Below are 17679 nucleotides of genomic sequence, written 5' to 3' on the forward strand. Positions count from 1 at the left end.
TAACATTTTCATCCATGCATGTAAAATGTAGTTCCTTCACTTTCATCCCCTTCACTGGCTCTCGACTCCTTCCCATGCCTCCTCTTCCTAGCCAGCTCCCAGCTCTCTTCTCATGGGTTTCCTTTCTTCTTTCTGAGACCTGTGTCTAATGAGGGGTGATTACCTGAGAGAGGACCTCCCCAGTGGCTATCCCACAGAAGAAAATCTCTCCCTCTCCTCAGATGAGATTTCACTGCCCAGCTGTCCTCGTCATTCTGTGACCTCATGTTGGGTGGGTCCCATCTTGGTCCCAGCTGCTGAGAGTTCCAGAGTGCCACGCTGTGCCATGGCTGGAGGACAGCATCCCACAACACTGACCTCTTCTCTGCTCTCATATCCCCCCCCCGATGGGAAGGAGGGGCAGAGATGCCCCACTTAGGGCTGAGCACTCGGCCGTCAGGTGTCTCTGCTGTAACAGCTGCGCTCTGCAACAAGAAGCTGCAGAAGCACTGGCCCCTGGGCACCAGCAGAAACGGCTGAAAGGCAGTGACAGGGACAAGCCAACTTTCTAGTTTTCTTTTTTGATGTGTGACGTGCACATATATAAGCATTTTTGCATGCGTAGATACGTGTGTGTATGTGCACACCTGAGATTGATGTTATCTCCACTCACTTCCCTACCTTCTCCACTGAGGCTGCCTTCATCAAACCTAGACGGCTGACTTCCTAGCTAGCTTGCTCCAGAGGGACCCCGCCTCCTCCCCACTTCCAGATTCTGGAATTACCAGTAGGCCGCCATCACACCCTGCTTTGCATGGGTTCTGGGGATCTGAACTTTGGTCTTGTCACTTGTATAGCAAGCACTTTATCTATTGAGCCATCTCCCAAGCCCCTGTTTCTTTTCTGGGACAAGGTCTCTGTAGCCTAGGCTGGTCCCGAAGCTGCTGTGTGTAGTCTAGGGGTCCAGGACGGCCTTGGACTGTGGTGCTCCTTCCAACTTCCAACAGCTAGGGTTACAGGTGTGAGCCACAGGTCCAGCCCCGTCCAGCTTTGAGCTGCTGTGACTTCTGCATCTCCTTATGAAGGTGGGACAGTGTCTTATGAGCTTTTGTTTGTCCCCTTCGCAGGCAGTATTTCAGTGACGTGATTGCAAATGCCATGAAGGAGATGCAAGAATCTGGGTCATTCCAGAGTCTCCTGGATGCCTTGAGAAAAGAAAGAGATAGCAAAATGAACTTCCATGAAGTCATCACCAGGTCAGGGTGCTGATGGATTTATCTGCTTTGGGATTCTCTTTCAAGATGTCTTCTTGCTATGCTATTTAGGCAGTTCTTAGACCCTAGGAGTTTCTCCTGCCGCAAAGTAGCTGGGACTACAAGCATGTGCTAAACATCCTGGTCTGTTTTACATCTCTTTTCTTACACGTATGTGTATGTGGTGTGTTTGTGTGTGTACGCATGCTTGCTTGTGCGGGGACACATGTATGGATTTGGGCGCATGCACATATATACACATATGAGGTTGGCATGGGGAGTCTACCTTGAGTGTTTCACACCTTATTTTTTTAATAAAATATTTTATTTTTTATTGCTATTTATTGATCTCTACATTTTTCTCTGCTCCCTTCCCTGCTTCTCCCCTTCAACCCTCCCCCAAGGTCCCCATGCTCCCAATTTACTCAGGAGATCTTGTCTTTTTTCTACTTTCTACTTCCCATGTAGATTAGATCTATGTAAGTCTCTCTTAGTGTCCGCATTGTTGTCTAAGTTCTCTGGGACTGTGGTTTGTAGGCTGGCTTTCTTTGCTTTATGTTTAAAAACCACTTATGAGTGAGTACATGTGATAATTGTCTTTCTGTGTCTGGGTTACCTCACTCAAAATAATGTTTTCTAGCTCTATCCATTTTCCTGCAAAATTCAAGCTGTCGTTATTTTTTTCTGCTGTGTAGTACTACTCCATTGTGTAAATGATCCTAACGTTTGAGAAGCCCTGTTCTTAACATTCTTACTTCTTTTAGGGAGGAAACAGGAAGAAGAAAGATAAAATCTCTTCAGAGACAGTTAAATAATGTCAAAAAGGAGCGTCAAATGCAAGTACAGGTAAGACTCACCCATGAGGATGCCACCAAAGCTACTGAGCCAAGACCACTACATAGCAGAGTTAGCTATGCTTCAGCTGGGGTGCCTATCTATTTTATTTAATTAATTAACCAATTAATTAATTTTTTTGAGATAAGGTTTCTCAGTGTAGTTCTGGCTGTCCTGGTATTCGCTTTGTAGACCACGTTGGTCTCGAACTCAGAGATGCCTACCTCTGCCTCCCAGGTGCTGGGATTAATGGTGTGCGCCACCACTGCTTGCTCTGCTGGGGTGCCTTTACAGGAGAGAGAAAGATGCCCAGTGCACGCCTTTAGTCCAAACATTCAGGAGGCAGAGGCAGGCCGATCTGAGTTCCAGGCCAGCCTGGTGAAATCCTGGAGGGAGAAGGTCAGAGAGGGGAAAGAGACACAAAAGAAGGGAACAGAACTCTGGGGGGATTCAGCCCCTTGGAGCGCCTGGTCTGCTGTCACCTTCCCTGTCCCGCCCAAGCATACCAGCCTCTCCTTCCCTAGAGGACACCTCCACTCAGTCAGTGTCTCAGAGGACTCCAGACGGGGAGACATCAACACTGCCTTGTTCGGATGACAATGTTTGCTAGTCACTCCAATTGGACTTCCATTACAAACTGGATTTGATGATCTTCTGTAGTCACTGGGACTCATCCCATCAGAATTTCCTTCTAGAAAGATATCATTCCAAGTTTTAGCAACTGTTTGCAAAACAAGGTTTTGTGATAAAGATACCAACTCTTTTAGAATTACTAATTTTTTTTGTTTTTTTGAGACAGGGCTTCTCTGTGTAACTGTCTGATTGTCCTGAACCTGGCTCTGTAGACCAAGCTGGCTTCCCTCACAGAGATCCACCTGCCTTTGCCTCCTGAGTGCTAGGATTAAAGGTGTGCGCCACCACTGGCAGTAACTAAGTTTTTTTCTTCTAAAAAAAATATTTATTTATTTATTATGTATATAGCGATCTGCCTGCCTGAATGCCTGCAGGCCAGAAGAAGGCAGCAGATCTCATTTTAGATGGCTGTGAGCCACCATGTGGTTGCTGGGAATTGAACTCAAGACCTCTAGAACAGCAGCCAGTGCTCTTAACAGCTGAGTCATCTCTCCAGCCCTTCACTTGTATTTTTTAAAATACCATCTTTCTTATCAGTGAAGATTTATAAAGCTAGTTTGCACTTAATTTTTCTCCCTAATTACAGAAGTTTCCATTCCTGAAAAATTCTATCACAGTTTTAAAATTCTTGATTTTCTAAAGACTCCAGAATTTGGAATCAAGTTTCAGCCATTGTCCAGGCCTCTCATCTCCCACTTGAGTAGTGAAATGTCACTGGACCACAGAGCCGTGGTGGCATAAATATGTCTGGTCTCAGGGAGTCCAGGCTGGCTAAGCTGACTCATTAACCCAGGACCACCTTGAACTCCTTGCCTCCTAAGTGCTGGGATCAGAGAAGTACAGCACCCTGTACCCCACGTCAGAACTGCGTGCTTTGAGGTTGCTTTCTTACTTCAGTCTATGGCACCCCTGTTTCCCTCTTGCCTTCCAATCAAAGAGACAACCTGACGTTCAAGACAAATGACACCCTCTCCAGAGTCTAGCTTTCAAATTTCCTTAAACCCGTGCTTCCCAAGCCAGGACTAGCTATGAGAACAGCCTGTACTTGTAGTATTAGGAGCAGCGGGGCTGCATCCCCGGCACCCGGGCCGCCTGGCTAGCTTATGCCCCGAAATAACAACACACAAATTGTATTCATTTAAACACTGCTTGGCCCTTTAGCTCTAGCCCTTACTGGCTAATTCTGATATCCCGATCAACCCATCTCTAATAAACTGTGTAACACCGGTCTTACCAGGAAGGATTCAGCATGTCTGACCTGGCGGCTTGCTCCATCATGTCTACTTCAGAGAGCAGAGCTATCGCATCTGCCCGGGAGAGGGGAGCATGGCGTCTCTGAGCTCACTTCCTCTTCCTCCCAGCATTCTGTTCTGTTTACTCCACCCACCTATGTTTTAACCTATGGGGCCAAGGAGTTTCTTTATTACTTAACCAATGACCTTCCTCCATCATTTCCCCTTTTCTGTTTAAACAAAAAGGAAGGAAGGCTTTAACTTTAACATAGCAAAATTACATATAACAAAACAGTTATCAAGTAAGAATTACAATATTTATATCTATTTTATCTTTATCATAACTAAGGAAAACAATAACTATCTATTTTTCAACTCCATCAAAGACCTAAGTAAATGAGAAGTAAGCAACTTACAAAACTCTAGAAATCACAGAGACATCTCACTGCCTGGATAGTCACCCAAAGTTCCTTTGTACCATTGGGGCATCCATTTTCGGCCTACAGGCCCATAGTATCCAGAGACATTTCCATGAAGCAGGAAATTTCAAAGGCAGTTCAGTCATTATCTGCTGTGTCCTGCAGAATGTCTCATAGACTCTTTCATGAATGAGGAACCCCAAAAGATCATCTCACCTTTAGGCAAGTTCAATAGTCCTCTCTCTGCGGGTTCTCTGTGTCCAGTTTATGCAACAGTCCAGGCAAGAGCAGTTTCTTGCCCAAATGGCTATCAAACTCCATAAGGTGCCTCTTCGATGCCCATCTTCTTCTTGAAGTAGATTGGTGCTGCCAGGAGCAGACGTATCTCATTGTCATGAAAAACTCTAAGTTATTAAAACATTAAATGTCCTATTTTGTAGTCCTTGAAAGATATGAAGAATGTCTATCTAAAATATATCTATGTACATCTAGAAAAATCTAACTAACATAACTACAAGCTTGACTATTATCGATGATTATCCATTAACAACCTATATACATTACATTTTTAAATGAACTACACAATCACAATACCTTAATCAATATCAGAAATACATATACATATAACAAAATTGACCTTAAATTTAAATCACTAAAGCAAAATCCATATCAATGCAAATTATTCATATCTCTATCATGTACTGCCAAGGCGCTTTCGGCACCTCTTGCGGCAGCGGTCAGGGCCTGATGAGCTCTAACTGGCTGACTGCTCTGTCACTAAGTCATCTTTTCTGGATTCAAATAAAATGTTCAGCTGGGCGGTGGTGGCGCACGCCTTTAATCCCAGCACTCGGGAGGCAGAGGCAGGCGGATCTCTGTGAGTTCGAGACCAGCCTGGTCTACAAGAGCTAGTTCCAGGACAGGCTCCAAAACCACAGAGAAACCCTGTCCCGAAAAACCGCACAAAAAAAAAATCAAATAAAATGTTCAGAAGACCATGTCTGAAGGCAGCAGGGGGCGGAGGAGAAAGTTTGGTCTTCCTTCAAACCCCACAAATACTCCACATCAATCTGAGGACCTTTGTCATGGGGAAGTGCAGGCTCCGTGGATGGTCAGGATGACAGGATGTGGGGAAGGCAGATATCTGAGTGAAGCTTTGTTTTGTTTGTTTTTTGTTTTTTTCTGAGATAGGGGTTCTCTGTGTAGCTTTTCTGGCTTGGAACTAGCTCTTGTAGACCAGACTAACCTCAAACTCACAGAGATCCACCTGCCTCTGCCTCCGGAGTGCTGGAATTAAAGGCATGCACCACCACGGCCCAGCTCAAGTGAAGGTCTTAAACTCCTAAGTCGAGTTTCTTAGGCTGTGTGCTGTGTCTCTGCAGGTGTGTGTGACTATGGGTGTGTGCTGTCTCTCTGCAGGAGTGTGCTGTCTCTGCAGGTGTGTGACTCTATGGGTGTGTGCTGTCTCTACAGGTGTGTACTGTGTCTCTGCAGGTGTGTAACTCTATGGGTGTGTGCTGTCTCTGCAGGTGTGTGACTCTATGGGTGTGTGCTGTCTCTACAGGTGTGTGCTGTCTCTGCAGGTGTGTGACTCTATGGGTGTGTGCTGTCTCTACAGGTGTGTGCTGTCTCTGCAGGTGTGTGACTCTATGGGTGTGTGCTGTCTCTACAGGTGTGTGCTGTCTCTGCAGGTGTGTGACTCTATGGGTGTGTGCTGTCTCTACAGGTGTGTACTGTGTCTCTGCAGGTGTGTAACTCTATGGGTGTGTGCTGTCTCTGCAGGTGTGTGACTCTATGGGTGTGTGCTGTCTCTACAGGTGTGTGCTGTCTCTGCAGGTGTGTGACTCTATGGGTGTGTGCTGTCTCTACAGGTGTGTGACTCTATGGGTGTGTGCTGTCTCTACAGGTGTGTGCTGTCTCTGCAGGTGTGTGACTCTATGGGTGTGTGCTGTCTCTACAGGTGTGTGCTGTCTCTGCAGGTGTGTGACTCTATGGGTGTGTGCTGTCTCTGTAGGAGTGTGCTGTCTCTGCAGTTGTGTGACTCTATGGGTGTGTGCTGTCTCTGCAGGTGTGTGCTGTGTCTCTGCAGGTGTGTGACTCTATGGGTGTGTGCTGTCTCTGTAGGAGTGTGCTGTGTCTGCAGGTGTTTGCTGTTCCTTGCCTGGCATGTGTTACTTGGTGGGAAGATTTGGAAATGGACCCGTGTTTCAGTTCAATTGCTGGTATGCTTCAGTTGTGATTTTAGCATCTAAAGTTAGATAGTTTTTATATCTTGCTCAGTGTTTCATACTGTCTCTAAAATGTTTGTGTGAGACATGTTTGCAAAATATGTTTATGAGAAACAGGAAGGAAATTAGAGTATTCAGAAGCCTAAGGCAACAGCATTAAAACCAGATGACTTAGGCTTCCTTTTTTTACACAGCCAGTGTTATATGAATTTATAAAAAGTTATGTAATATAATATTACATGATATAATGCAAACCTTCTGTTTGCCACAGGCCTCTGACATAACCTCCTGGAGGGTTTTGTAAATGATTTGTAAAATTATGTGTGTGTCTGAGTGCCTACATGTGTTTGCATGTGCATGCATATACATGTATGTCTGAATGTGTGCATCATGTATGCTGCTGGATGCTGTGTGTGTGTGTTTGTGTGTATGTTGCTCAAGAAGTCTGGAAGATGGACATCAAATTCCTGGAGCTAGAGTTACAGATGGTTGCAAGCTGCCCAGCCTGGGTGCTGGAACCAAAGTCCCGTCCCCTGGAAGAACAGGAAGTGCTCTTAACTGTTTCACCGTCTCTCCAGTCCTGACTTCTAGAAAATTTGATAAAACAGCTAGAATATGGGCACATCTTATCTTGTGCTCTTTCCGAGTTACAGATTGTCTTTAGAATTTCTGGAACATATCTAGGCCTTCATTGACTGGAGACTCTAGCATGAACCTCACCCTTTTCTTTTTATTTATAAATTTCTTGGCCTCATTTTTTATGAATTGGCTTATTCATCTTTCAGGTGTCAGATAGACAAGCTCCTCAGAGGATCCTTCTTAGACAGTGCTAGTGGAGGTCACCTGACTGTGTCTCCCCTGGCCTGTCTGTTGTCCTCTCCCCACACAGGCTGGGTGCGCCCACACGGCCTTCTCCCCACACAGGCTAGGTGTGCCCACACGGCCTTCTCCCCCACACAGGCTAGGTGCGCCCACACGGCCCTCTCCCCCACACAGGCTAGGTGCGCCCACACGGCCCTCTCCCCCACACAGGCTAGGTGCGCCCACACGGCTCTCTCCCCCACACAGGCTAGGTGCGCCCACACGGCCCTCTCCCCCACACAGGCTAGGTGCGCCCACACGGCCCTCTCCCCCACACAGGCTAGGTGCGCCCACACGGCCTTCTCCCCCACACAGGCTAGGTGCGCCCACACAACCTTCTCCCCCACACAGGCTAGGTGCGCCCACACGGCCTTCTCCCCCACACAGGCTAGGTGCGCCCACACAACCTTCTCCCCCACACAGGCTAGGTGCGCCCACACGGCCTTCTCCCCCACACAGGCTAGGTGCGCCCACACGGCCCTCTCCCCCACACAGGCTAGGTGCGCCCACACGGCCCTCTCCCCCACACAGGCTAGGTGCGCCCACACGGCCCTCTCCCCCACACAGGCTAGGTGCGCCCACACGGCCCTCTCCCCCACACAGGCTAGGTGCGCCCACACGGCCCTCTCCCCCACACAGGCTAGGTGCGCCCACACGGCCCTCTCCCCCACACAGGCTAGGTGCGCCCACACGGCCTTCTCCCCCACACAGGCTAGGTGCGCCCACACAACCTTCTCCCCCACACAGGCTAGGTGCGCCCACACGGCCCTCTCCCCCACACAGGCTAGGTGCGCCCACACGGCCCTCTCCCCCACACAGGCTAGGTGCGCCCACACAGCCTTCCCTCCCACAACAGTTTCCCACTACACAGTGGTTTCTCTGGGACTTGGGCTGTTTATGTCTCCACTGTCCTCTGCTGCCTAGCTTGGTGTCTGCTACTGAAGAATTTTCAATCCATGAGTTTTGAGACCTTAAAATCATGAAACATGCTGGGTGGTGGTAGCACACACCTTTAATCCCAGCACTTGGGAGACAGAGGCAGGCAGATCTCTGTGAGTTCGGGGCCAGCCTGGTCTACAGAGTGAGTTCCAGGACACCCAGGGCTGTTACATAGAGAAATTCTGTCTTGAAAAACCAAAACCAAAACAAAACTAACAAAAAAACAACCAACAAACACATGAACAAATGTGAAGCTTTAGTGACTGGTAGAGTTTCCCCGCATGTTCTGTGACTCACTGCGCTGGCCAGTCTGTCAGCTTGACGCAGGCTAGAGTTACCCGGGAAGAGAGAAGGTCAGCTGAGGAGATATTGCCATCACATTGGCCTGTGTGTCTGTCTGAGGAGCATTTCTGGATTAGCGATTGATGTGAGAGGGCCCAGCCCACTGTGGGTGATGCCACCCCTGGGCAGGTGGTTCTGGGTTCTGTAAGAAAGCAGGCTGAGCAAGGTAGAGGGAGCAAGCCATAGCCAGGCGGTGTTCATTGGCCTCTACACCAGCTCCCGACGTCCCTCAATGACCGACTGAGACCTGCAAGCCAAATCAAACCTTTCCTGCCAAAGTAGCTTTTGGTCAGCATTTGTATCGCACAGACAGAAAGGAAACCAGGACACTCAGTGTCCATCTGTCCTGCAAGGTATAGGTTCTGCGTTCACAGACTCAACCAACCAATCAGCGAGCCTGAAAGAACCTGACTCTGTATAGATGTTAATAGAGGATTAGAGTTATCTGCAGGCTTCCGTATCTTGGGAGGAGGGGTGCCTTGGAACTAGTCTCCAGTGGGAACTGGGGAATGACTATTATCACACTCTAGGTACTAATATTCTCGTTTTTGAAAGGTGAAACCTAGGCCTAAACTGACTTGACCAATTTCAGAAAACTGTTTAGGCTGCAGGAAATCAGGACTTTGACCACTGCTCTTTCTACCAAAACGAGGTCCTAATGGCAAATCTGTTTGGAAATACAGACTACCCAAAGAAAATACTGCTCTGTTTGGTGCTGCGAACTTAGGAGACTGGGGCCTAAAAACGAGGCGGACTGAAGTCTCGTGCACTGGCCAACTTTACTCAGGGCATCAGACAATTCTGCGTGCATTCTGAGGGTTAAGCAAGGTCATGTGAGCAAAGTTCACTTGAGTTCAAGTTGTACACAATCAGAAGTATAAGCAAGGTCACGTGAGTTTAGGCTGTATAAGTCACGAGGACAGCGTGTTTGTAATCACCATTCTGAATAGTGGGTAAAATGATAGGTAATCTGGACGGGTTTGGTGGCACACACCTTTAATCCTGGCACTTGGGAGGTTGAGGCAGGTGCATCTCTGTGACTTCGAGACCAGCCTGGTCTACAGACTAAGTTTCAGGATAGTCAGAGCTACTCAGAGAAACCCTGTCTTGAAAAACAAACTAACCGGGCTGGAGAGTTTAGGGGTTAAGAGCACTGACTGCTCATCCAGAGGACCAGAGTTAAGTTTCAGCAACCACATGATGGCTTGCAGCCTCTGTAATGAGATCTGGCGCCCTCTTCTGGCCTGCAGGGATATATGCAGTCAGAACACTATACATAATAAATAAAAGAGAAAGATAAACTAACAAAAAGATGATGGTTAATCTGAAACAACCACACTCGTATATTACTATACCTGGGAGGGGCTGAGAACACATTCCACGAACACATCCTTGCTTCAGAGGACAGAGGTCACAAGCTCTCAGAAATATCTTCACACAGCTTCACTCACGGACCATGTTCAACACTGGTGAGACCTACTCAGTTTGAATTTGGTAGCTTTCAAGCCGGGCGGTGGTGGCGCACGCCTTTAATCCCAGCACTCGGGAGGCAGAGGCAGGCGGATCTCTGTGAGTTCGAGACCAGCCTGGTCTACAGAGCTAGATCCAGGACAGGCTCCAAAGCCACAGAGAAACCCTGTCTCGAAAAAAAACCAAAAAAAAAAAAAAGAATTTGGTAGCTTTCATTCTGTCTCCCACACTTATTTATTATCCTGTGGGAGGGGCGCATATGTGGAGGTCAGAAGACAATTTGAGAGAGTTAATTCTCTCTCTGTGTCATGTGGATCCCAGGGATCAAACTCAGATCATAAGGCTTGGTGGCAAGTGACCCACCTCTTTTGAGACAGGGTCTTCCGTAGCCCTGGCTGGCTTTGAGGAGCTCACCACAGCTAAGGATGACCTTGAACTCCTGCTGGGATTATAGGTGTCTCCAGCTCCATCTCTTTTCCTCTTCTGAGCAGGGTCTCAGTGTGTGGCTCTGGCTGGTCTGGAACCTGCCGTGTGAGCAGGGTTGGCCTGAAAGGCATAGAAACTCACCTGCCTGGGCCTCCAGAGTGCTGGGGTTAAGGTGTTTTTGATGAGACACGTTTTCTCTCCGTGGGCCTGGTTGGCCTGGAGTCTGAGATGAGCCTTCTGCTCCCCGTCCTGGTGCAAAGACTCATTTTCCTTCAGAAGATCGTGATGGCTGAGCGCATTTCCCTTGTGCTGCGAGAAAGCCGGCTCTGCCCGCCTTGTAAGCACAGTGGTCTCATCTCTGCAGAATGGGAACGAATACATTGCTCACCTCAAAGACCAGCTACAAGAGATGAAGGCCAAAACCAACATGGAGAACCTTTATATGAAAAGAAACGCTGAGCTGCAGGTTACCCAGACCCAGAAGAAATGTAACAGAGCAGAGGAGCTCTTGCTGGAGGAGATTGAGGTAACCTGTGCTACACTAGGCTAGCTGGGAATGGGGCCCAGTGACAGCATATGCCAGACTCTGAGGCCACCGTCCAGTATCAATACACAACAACAATAAATACACCCAGGTAGATGACTTGATGATGCCAAGTGGTTGTCACTTTAAAAAAATCATTTATCTTGGGCAGGAGAGACATCATCTGTTAAGAGTATGCACATTTCTTAACCTGGTGGTGGTGCATGCCTTTAATCCCAGCACTAGAGAGGCAGAGGCAGGCAGATCTGTGTTCAAGGCCAGCCTGGTCTACAAGTGAGTTCCAGGACAGCCAGGGCTACACACAGAAACCCTGTCTAGAAAAACTTAAGAGGACCTTCGTTCTGTTCCCAGCACCCATGTGTGTAGGATGGGGGGCACAACCTCCTGTACCTCCAGTTCCTTGTTTTAAAATTATGTGTGGGAAAGTGCCCAAGTAGGCTAGAGGCATTGGGTCCCATGGAGCTGGAGTCATAGGTGGTTTCGAGCCACTGGGCAAAACAGAGGTCCTCTAAACATGAGCAGTGTGCACTCTTAGCTGCTGAGCTGGCTCCTGCCTCAGCCAGCTGTCATTCCTAATACGTCAGCCAATAAAAGAGGAGGAGGAAGAACATTAATGTTTTCCTTCATGACCAGTACAGCCCACGAGGTCAAGCTTGAAAGATTCAATGGGCCTAGATATCTGTGATTGGAGATTCTAATGGCTCCACCTCCTGCTCTCTGTACGACCTGGAGACGGCTGCTGGCTGGGAAAGCCTCCCTCCCAACCTGCTTTTTTTGTTATGTTTTCTCTCTTCTTCCTCCTCCTCCCCGCCTCCTGTTCTTCAACTTTGGCTTCTGTAGTTCAGGCAGGCTGGCCTCAGACTCACTTTGGAGTGCAGGGCTGGCCTTAACCGGATCTGCCTGCCTCAGCCTCCAGAAAACTGGGATTCCAGGTGTGGACCATCTGGAAGTCTGCACTTTCCTTCTCTGGGCCAAGAATCTTGCACTTGAAGCATGTTTTTTCAGATGACAGGGTTGTTTGGGCTTCTTCAGGGCCCTTGCGCATATCTAAGGAGGTGCAGTGTTTGTGGAGCACACAGGGAGCTCTGTAGGGAAGCCTTGGCATTCCTGGGGTCCCTGAGAATGGTGACCTGAGCCTTGCTGAGGAGAGAGCCTGTGCTTGGTGCATTACAGAAGCTGAGGATGAAAACTGAAGAGGAGAACCGAGTTCATATGGAGATCGAAATGTTCCTAAAGAAAGAGCAGCAGGTGAGTCTCCGGGACCTTTAGTTCCTCACTTAGGGTCAAATTAGAGATGGCTAACCAGCTGAGAGCACTGGCTGCTCTTGCAGAGGACCTGGGTTCAGTTCAGGCATTGACATGCCATTTCACAGTTATAACTCCAGGCCCAGGGCATTCAGTACCCTCTCCTGGCCTTTAAGGGCATTGGGTGCGCTGGTGCACATGGCACATGCATGTAAAACACCTGTACATATAAAATAAAGGGATCTCTGTAAATAAATCCCACTCCACGAGGTGGTGGCACACATTGTTAATCCCAACACTTGGAAGGCGGAGGCAGGTGAATCTCTGTGAGTTCAGGGTCAGCCTGGTCTATAAGAGCTAGTTCCAGGACAGGCTCCAAAAGCCACAGAGAAACTCTGTCTCGAAAAATAAAAAAAAAAAAAAAAGAAACAAGAAACTCTGTCTCAAAAAACAAAACAAACAAAAAATAAATAAATAAAATAAAATAACAACCAAAAAAACCCAAAACAAACAAAAAAAACCCATGATCAGTTGAGAGGTGTTTTTAAAATTATCAGTTGCATTCTCATTTTGTTCATGTTCTTAGAATTTCTTTGCAAAATAATTTAAAATATAAAATGTCCCATTGAATGGGTATGCCACAGATCTGCTCCAGACAATACTGATTGTCACTGCAGGTGCTTTCTAACAGTCCATCTCAGGAAAGCACTGCAGAGGGACGGGGATTCTGGGATTCTGGGTACATGTGCTCATGCTTTCCCCTTCATAGTCCATGAACGTGTCTAGTCTGTTCTGCAGGCTGTGTGTGCAGGTAGTCATGTCAGGTGCCTCTTACCTGGATGGTAAGAGGTGCTTGCTGGGCGGCCTGAAGCCAGGATAAGGGGGCTAACAGGAACCGTAGACTTGAGTAAATGATCTTTTTCTTTTGTTTGATGATTCTTGCTACATAGCCCAGGGTGTTCTCCAACTCAACTCTTGATCCTCAGCCTGCCCCAGCCTCCTGAGTGCTGGGATTGTAGGAGTGTAGACAATGGCTGGCTTAAATGTTTTGCTTTCTCCTCCTCCCTCCCCGAGCCTTCCCTCTCTCTCCTCTTCCTCCTTCAATCAGTTGTAAAGATGGACTGTTTCCATTGGTGATTATCTATTCTCTGTTAATATGTTAAAGTAAAACACTATACATTTGCTCTTGAGTCCTTTAAATTTTTGGAATTAGCCTCACCTGGTCTTAATGCACATGGCAGTAAACGCTGGGATTGTTAAAGGTGTTGGGATTGTTAAAGGTGTTGGGAATGGTGTGCCTAGGGAGCCTCCAGGAGACCTGACATGTCTTCCAGCGCCCTCTGCTGACAAAGATTAGTATTTTGCTAGGTGGCCAAAGAAACCTTTCCAGTGAGGCTAGGCCTTGCAGAAAGTACTTGGACCTGAGAGGCAGCCAGCAGCCAGCTGACATCTGGCTCTGTGTGACTCTGGCCAAGTCACCTAGCCTCTCTGATTAGAAAACAGTGATCCTCGCCTTTCATCCCAGCACTCGGGAGGCAGAGGCAGGCGGATCTCTGTGAGTTCAAGGCCAGCCTGGTCTACAAGAGCTAGTTTCAGGACAGGAATGAAAAGCTACGGAGAAACCCTGTCTCGAAAAATCAAAAAAAAACAAAACAAACAAAACCAAAAACAAACAAAAAAACAACAACAAAAACTGGTAACTACAAATTTATTTTTAAATTTTAATTTTGAGACTGCATCTCATTACATAGCCCTGGCTGGTCTGGAACTCACTATGTAGACCAAGCTGGCCTCAAGTTCAAAGAATTAGAGTTACCTCATGAGTGCTGGGATTGAAGGTGTGTGTCATGACGCCTGGCTGAGATGAGCGCTGGGATTGAAGGTGTGTGTCACGACGCCTGGCTGAGATGCATTATTTTTTTAATCCATCAAAGTGGTGTCTTTTTCTCCTTTAATGTGTTCATAAAGTAAAATACACGTGTGCATCTTACGTTTGCCCATTCATTTATTCGTGTGTGTGTGTGTGTGTGTGTATCTGCCACACGGATCCCCTGGAGCTGGAGTTACAGGTGATTGTGAACTTCTCAAACTTAGCCTGTTCTCAAGATCCAGGACAGGTTCCCAACCAAAAACCCAGTAAAGTGTGGTTCTTAGTGACAGTAATCCCAGTGTCTGAAGTTCCTCAGGAGACGTCAGTTCTAATGGAAGATGCACAGACTGAAGGCGGAGTGCCAAGGTTCAGATTCCAGCCTAGCACTCAAGTCTCCTTGAGTTCTTTAGACCCCTCGCTCTCTCAGCTAGTGCTCGTGGAGCGGAAATACAAGAATCCCTTACAGACAGTGCAGCACAGCGGGTTTTGTGTGCCAGTGTACTGACATTCAGCATACAACGCTGGAAAGGGGGGAGGTTAAGTAAAAAGGTTTGCTTTAATAAAAGCAACAGAATATAGATAATGATTAATTCTAGACCCAAGAGAAAGAAAGTAAAACCTTAGCATGTATAAGAAATTTGAAGAGATAGCATAGGAGAAAGTCCATCTGCTCTCCAGAGGGCCTGAATTCTGTTTCCAGCACCTTCTTTCATTTTCTCTTACAAAAAGTCCATCTTCAACTAACTTTTCAAGACTGAATCTCATTTTTCTATCATTTTTGAAAATTAGGTTGGCTAGGCATCTTATCTCAGACTCATGTCTGTTTTCATTGAGAATTTTCAATACTCCCCTCCCCCCACAGGCTAGACTAGAACATGCTACGTAGCCAATGATGGCCTTAAACTTCTGACCCTCCTGACTCTTCTTTGATCATAGGTGCGGGCAACCATGTCTACTTTCATGTGGTGCTGGCTGTCAAACCCAGGGCACATACATTCTAGACCAGCACCCGAGCTGAGCATGTCCCCAGCGCACATGTCAGTCTTTTGACTAATGTTCAGTGTTGTTAATAATAAACAAGACTTGATGTCACGTCTTATCGTTCAGAATTTCTACCTACTCCTCTGCCCCCCCCCCTTCGCTTTTCTCTTGGTCTTGAGTATTGATTCACTTCTGGAAAGTTCAAGCATTTGTTTTGCAGTGCTGGGTGTCAAGCCCAAGACTGCTCTTGGAAGGAAAGAGTAACCCTGAGCTATACCCCAACTCTTCCTCCTCCTGTCTTTCTTGTCATTTTATCTATTGTCTCATCTTATTAGTTGATAATTTCATAAAATGTATTTTGATCATATGGATGTCTCCAACTCTTCCTACCTACTTCCCTACCCACCTAAACTGTCCTAAAAAAAACTCATCAGACACAGTTTGTCATGCCTGTTAGACTCTTGGATGTGTGGTGACTACCAGGGCCACACCCTCAAAAGACGGACTCTGTCTCTCCCAAAAGCTATCAACTGCCATTGGCTTCTAAGCTAGGGTGGAACTTCTTGCCCACCTCCACTCTGTCCTGGGATTCTGACGTGAGCGGCCACCTCCACTCTGTCCTGGGATTCTGACTTGAGCGGCCACCTCCACTCTGTCCTGGGATTCTGACATGAGCAGCCACCTCCACTCTGTCCTGGGATTCTGACTGACATGAGCGTCCACCTCCACTCTGTCCTGGGATTCTGACGTGAGCGGCCACCTCCACTCTGTCCTGGGATTCTGACGTGAGCGGCCACCTCCACTCTGTCCTGGGATTCTGACGTGAGCGGCCACCTCCACTCTGTCCTGGGATTCTGACTGACATGAGCGGCCACCTCCACTCTGTCCTGGGATTCTGACTTGAGCGGCCACCTCCACTCTGTCCTGGGATTCTGACTGACATGAGCGGCCACCTCCACTCTGTCCTGGGATTCTGACGTGAATGGCCCAGCTCCACTCTGTCCTGGGATTCTGACTGACTTGAGTTCCACAGGTCCTGTGCATGCATCACATGCTGTGAGCTCATAGGTGCCACTAATATTTAAAAATTGAGCGACTTAGACACAGGAAAGTACACAAACGTGGAGTGTATAGTTTGATACAGCCATCATGTCAGCACCTCCCTCCCCCTTGCCCTCACCAAGTCTGTTCTGACTGGATCTCCCTAGGAAAGTTTCTTGGTGTAACTGAATCACAGTCTTGTTATTTTATGTGTGGTGGAAGCCATGTTTTTGTTTCTGTTTTTTTTTGGGGGGGGGGGGTTTCAAGACAGGGTTTCTCTGTAGCTTTGGAGCCTGTCCTGGAACTAACTCATGTAGACCAGGCTGGCCTCAAACTCACAGAGATCCTCCTGCCTCTGCCTCCCAAGTGCTAGAATAAAAGGCAAGTGCACCACCACCACCCGGCTTAGAAGCCATGTTTTTAATATTCTTTCCAAGTAGAAACTTGAGGAGAAGCTAGAGTTCTGGATGGAGAAATTTGATAAAGACACCGAAGCAAAACAGAATGAGTTGAATGCCCTCAAGGCTGCCAAGGCCGCCGACCTGTCGCACCTTCAAGAACTTGCAAAGATGGTAAGGGGGGATGGGGACCCTGGGGATGAATGGAGACTAAGCTCACTGGGGAAGCCTTTGGCCAGAAGTAGAGGTGTGACTGTAAACCACCGGGATTCTTTGATGATGGTGACCACAGCAGGATTTATATCATTTTTTGAGTCATACCATATACTTGCTACTGGCTAGGGTAGAACAGACTGGCCTTGGACTGCAGCAGTCCTTGGCGGTGTCCTGGGAATTCTGGGATTCCTGGCGAGCAGGGCTGGTTGGGCTCCGTGTGTCCTTGTGCAGATCCGGGAGTATGAGCAGGTCATCATTGAGGACAGGATGGAAAAGGAGAAGATGAGGAAGAAGCTGGAGCAGGACGACCTGGAGCTGAAGAGCATCGTGAAGGTAGGATGCGCTGGCAGTTGGTGGGCATGGCAGGCTCCCTGCAGCTGTAGCACAGTGGGCGCACATACACGTCACGGTGCTGAGCCAGAAGATCACACCTGGCTCCCCATCTGGGGAGATCAATGGAAGCAAAGCCTCTTTCCAGCCATAACAATCCGAGGAGGGGACTCAGCTATAGGAAGGATGCTCCAGAATGCTGTACCCTGCTCCACACCCTGGCTGTCCAATATAACAAAAACCCAAAAGGTAAAACGAACAATACAAATTAGAAAAAACACATTTAAAATGTCTTTTAGCTTAGTATTTTTGAGACAGCTTCTTTCGTAGCCCTGACCAACTGGGACTATGTATGTGGCCTGCGGTGCTCCTTCTCCCTCTGCCTCCTGAGCACTGGACATGGTAGATGTGAAGACTCAAGCCTGGCCGAGACAGCAA

General features: G+C 47.8%; 1 protein-coding gene across 3 annotated transcripts in view; it reads left to right on the forward strand.

Moving 5' to 3' along the window:
• The window catches only part of Drc9 (dynein regulatory complex subunit 9), a 29728-nt gene that overhangs the window by 10744 nt on the left and 1305 nt on the right, over positions 1-17679 (forward strand). The window contains exons 5-10 of one of the 3 annotated variants that reach the window (XM_075965954.1): positions 1107-1235; positions 1997-2078; positions 10981-11142; positions 12334-12408; positions 16738-16869; positions 17143-17244. In XM_075965954.1, coding sequence (XP_075822069.1) covers positions 1107-1235; positions 1997-2078; positions 10981-11142; positions 12334-12408; positions 16738-16869; positions 17143-17244 — 682 coding nt within the window. The remainder of the gene's footprint in view (positions 1-1106; positions 1236-1996; positions 2079-10980; positions 11143-12333; positions 12409-16737; positions 16870-17142; positions 17245-17679) is intronic. The other 2 variants (XM_075965962.1, XM_075965970.1) reach the window with 2 other exon arrangements.

The sequence above is a fragment of the Microtus pennsylvanicus genome, chromosome 1 (assembly GCF_037038515.1).
Source record: "Microtus pennsylvanicus isolate mMicPen1 chromosome 1, mMicPen1.hap1, whole genome shotgun sequence".
Taxonomy (NCBI): Eukaryota; Metazoa; Chordata; class Mammalia; order Rodentia; family Cricetidae; genus Microtus; species Microtus pennsylvanicus.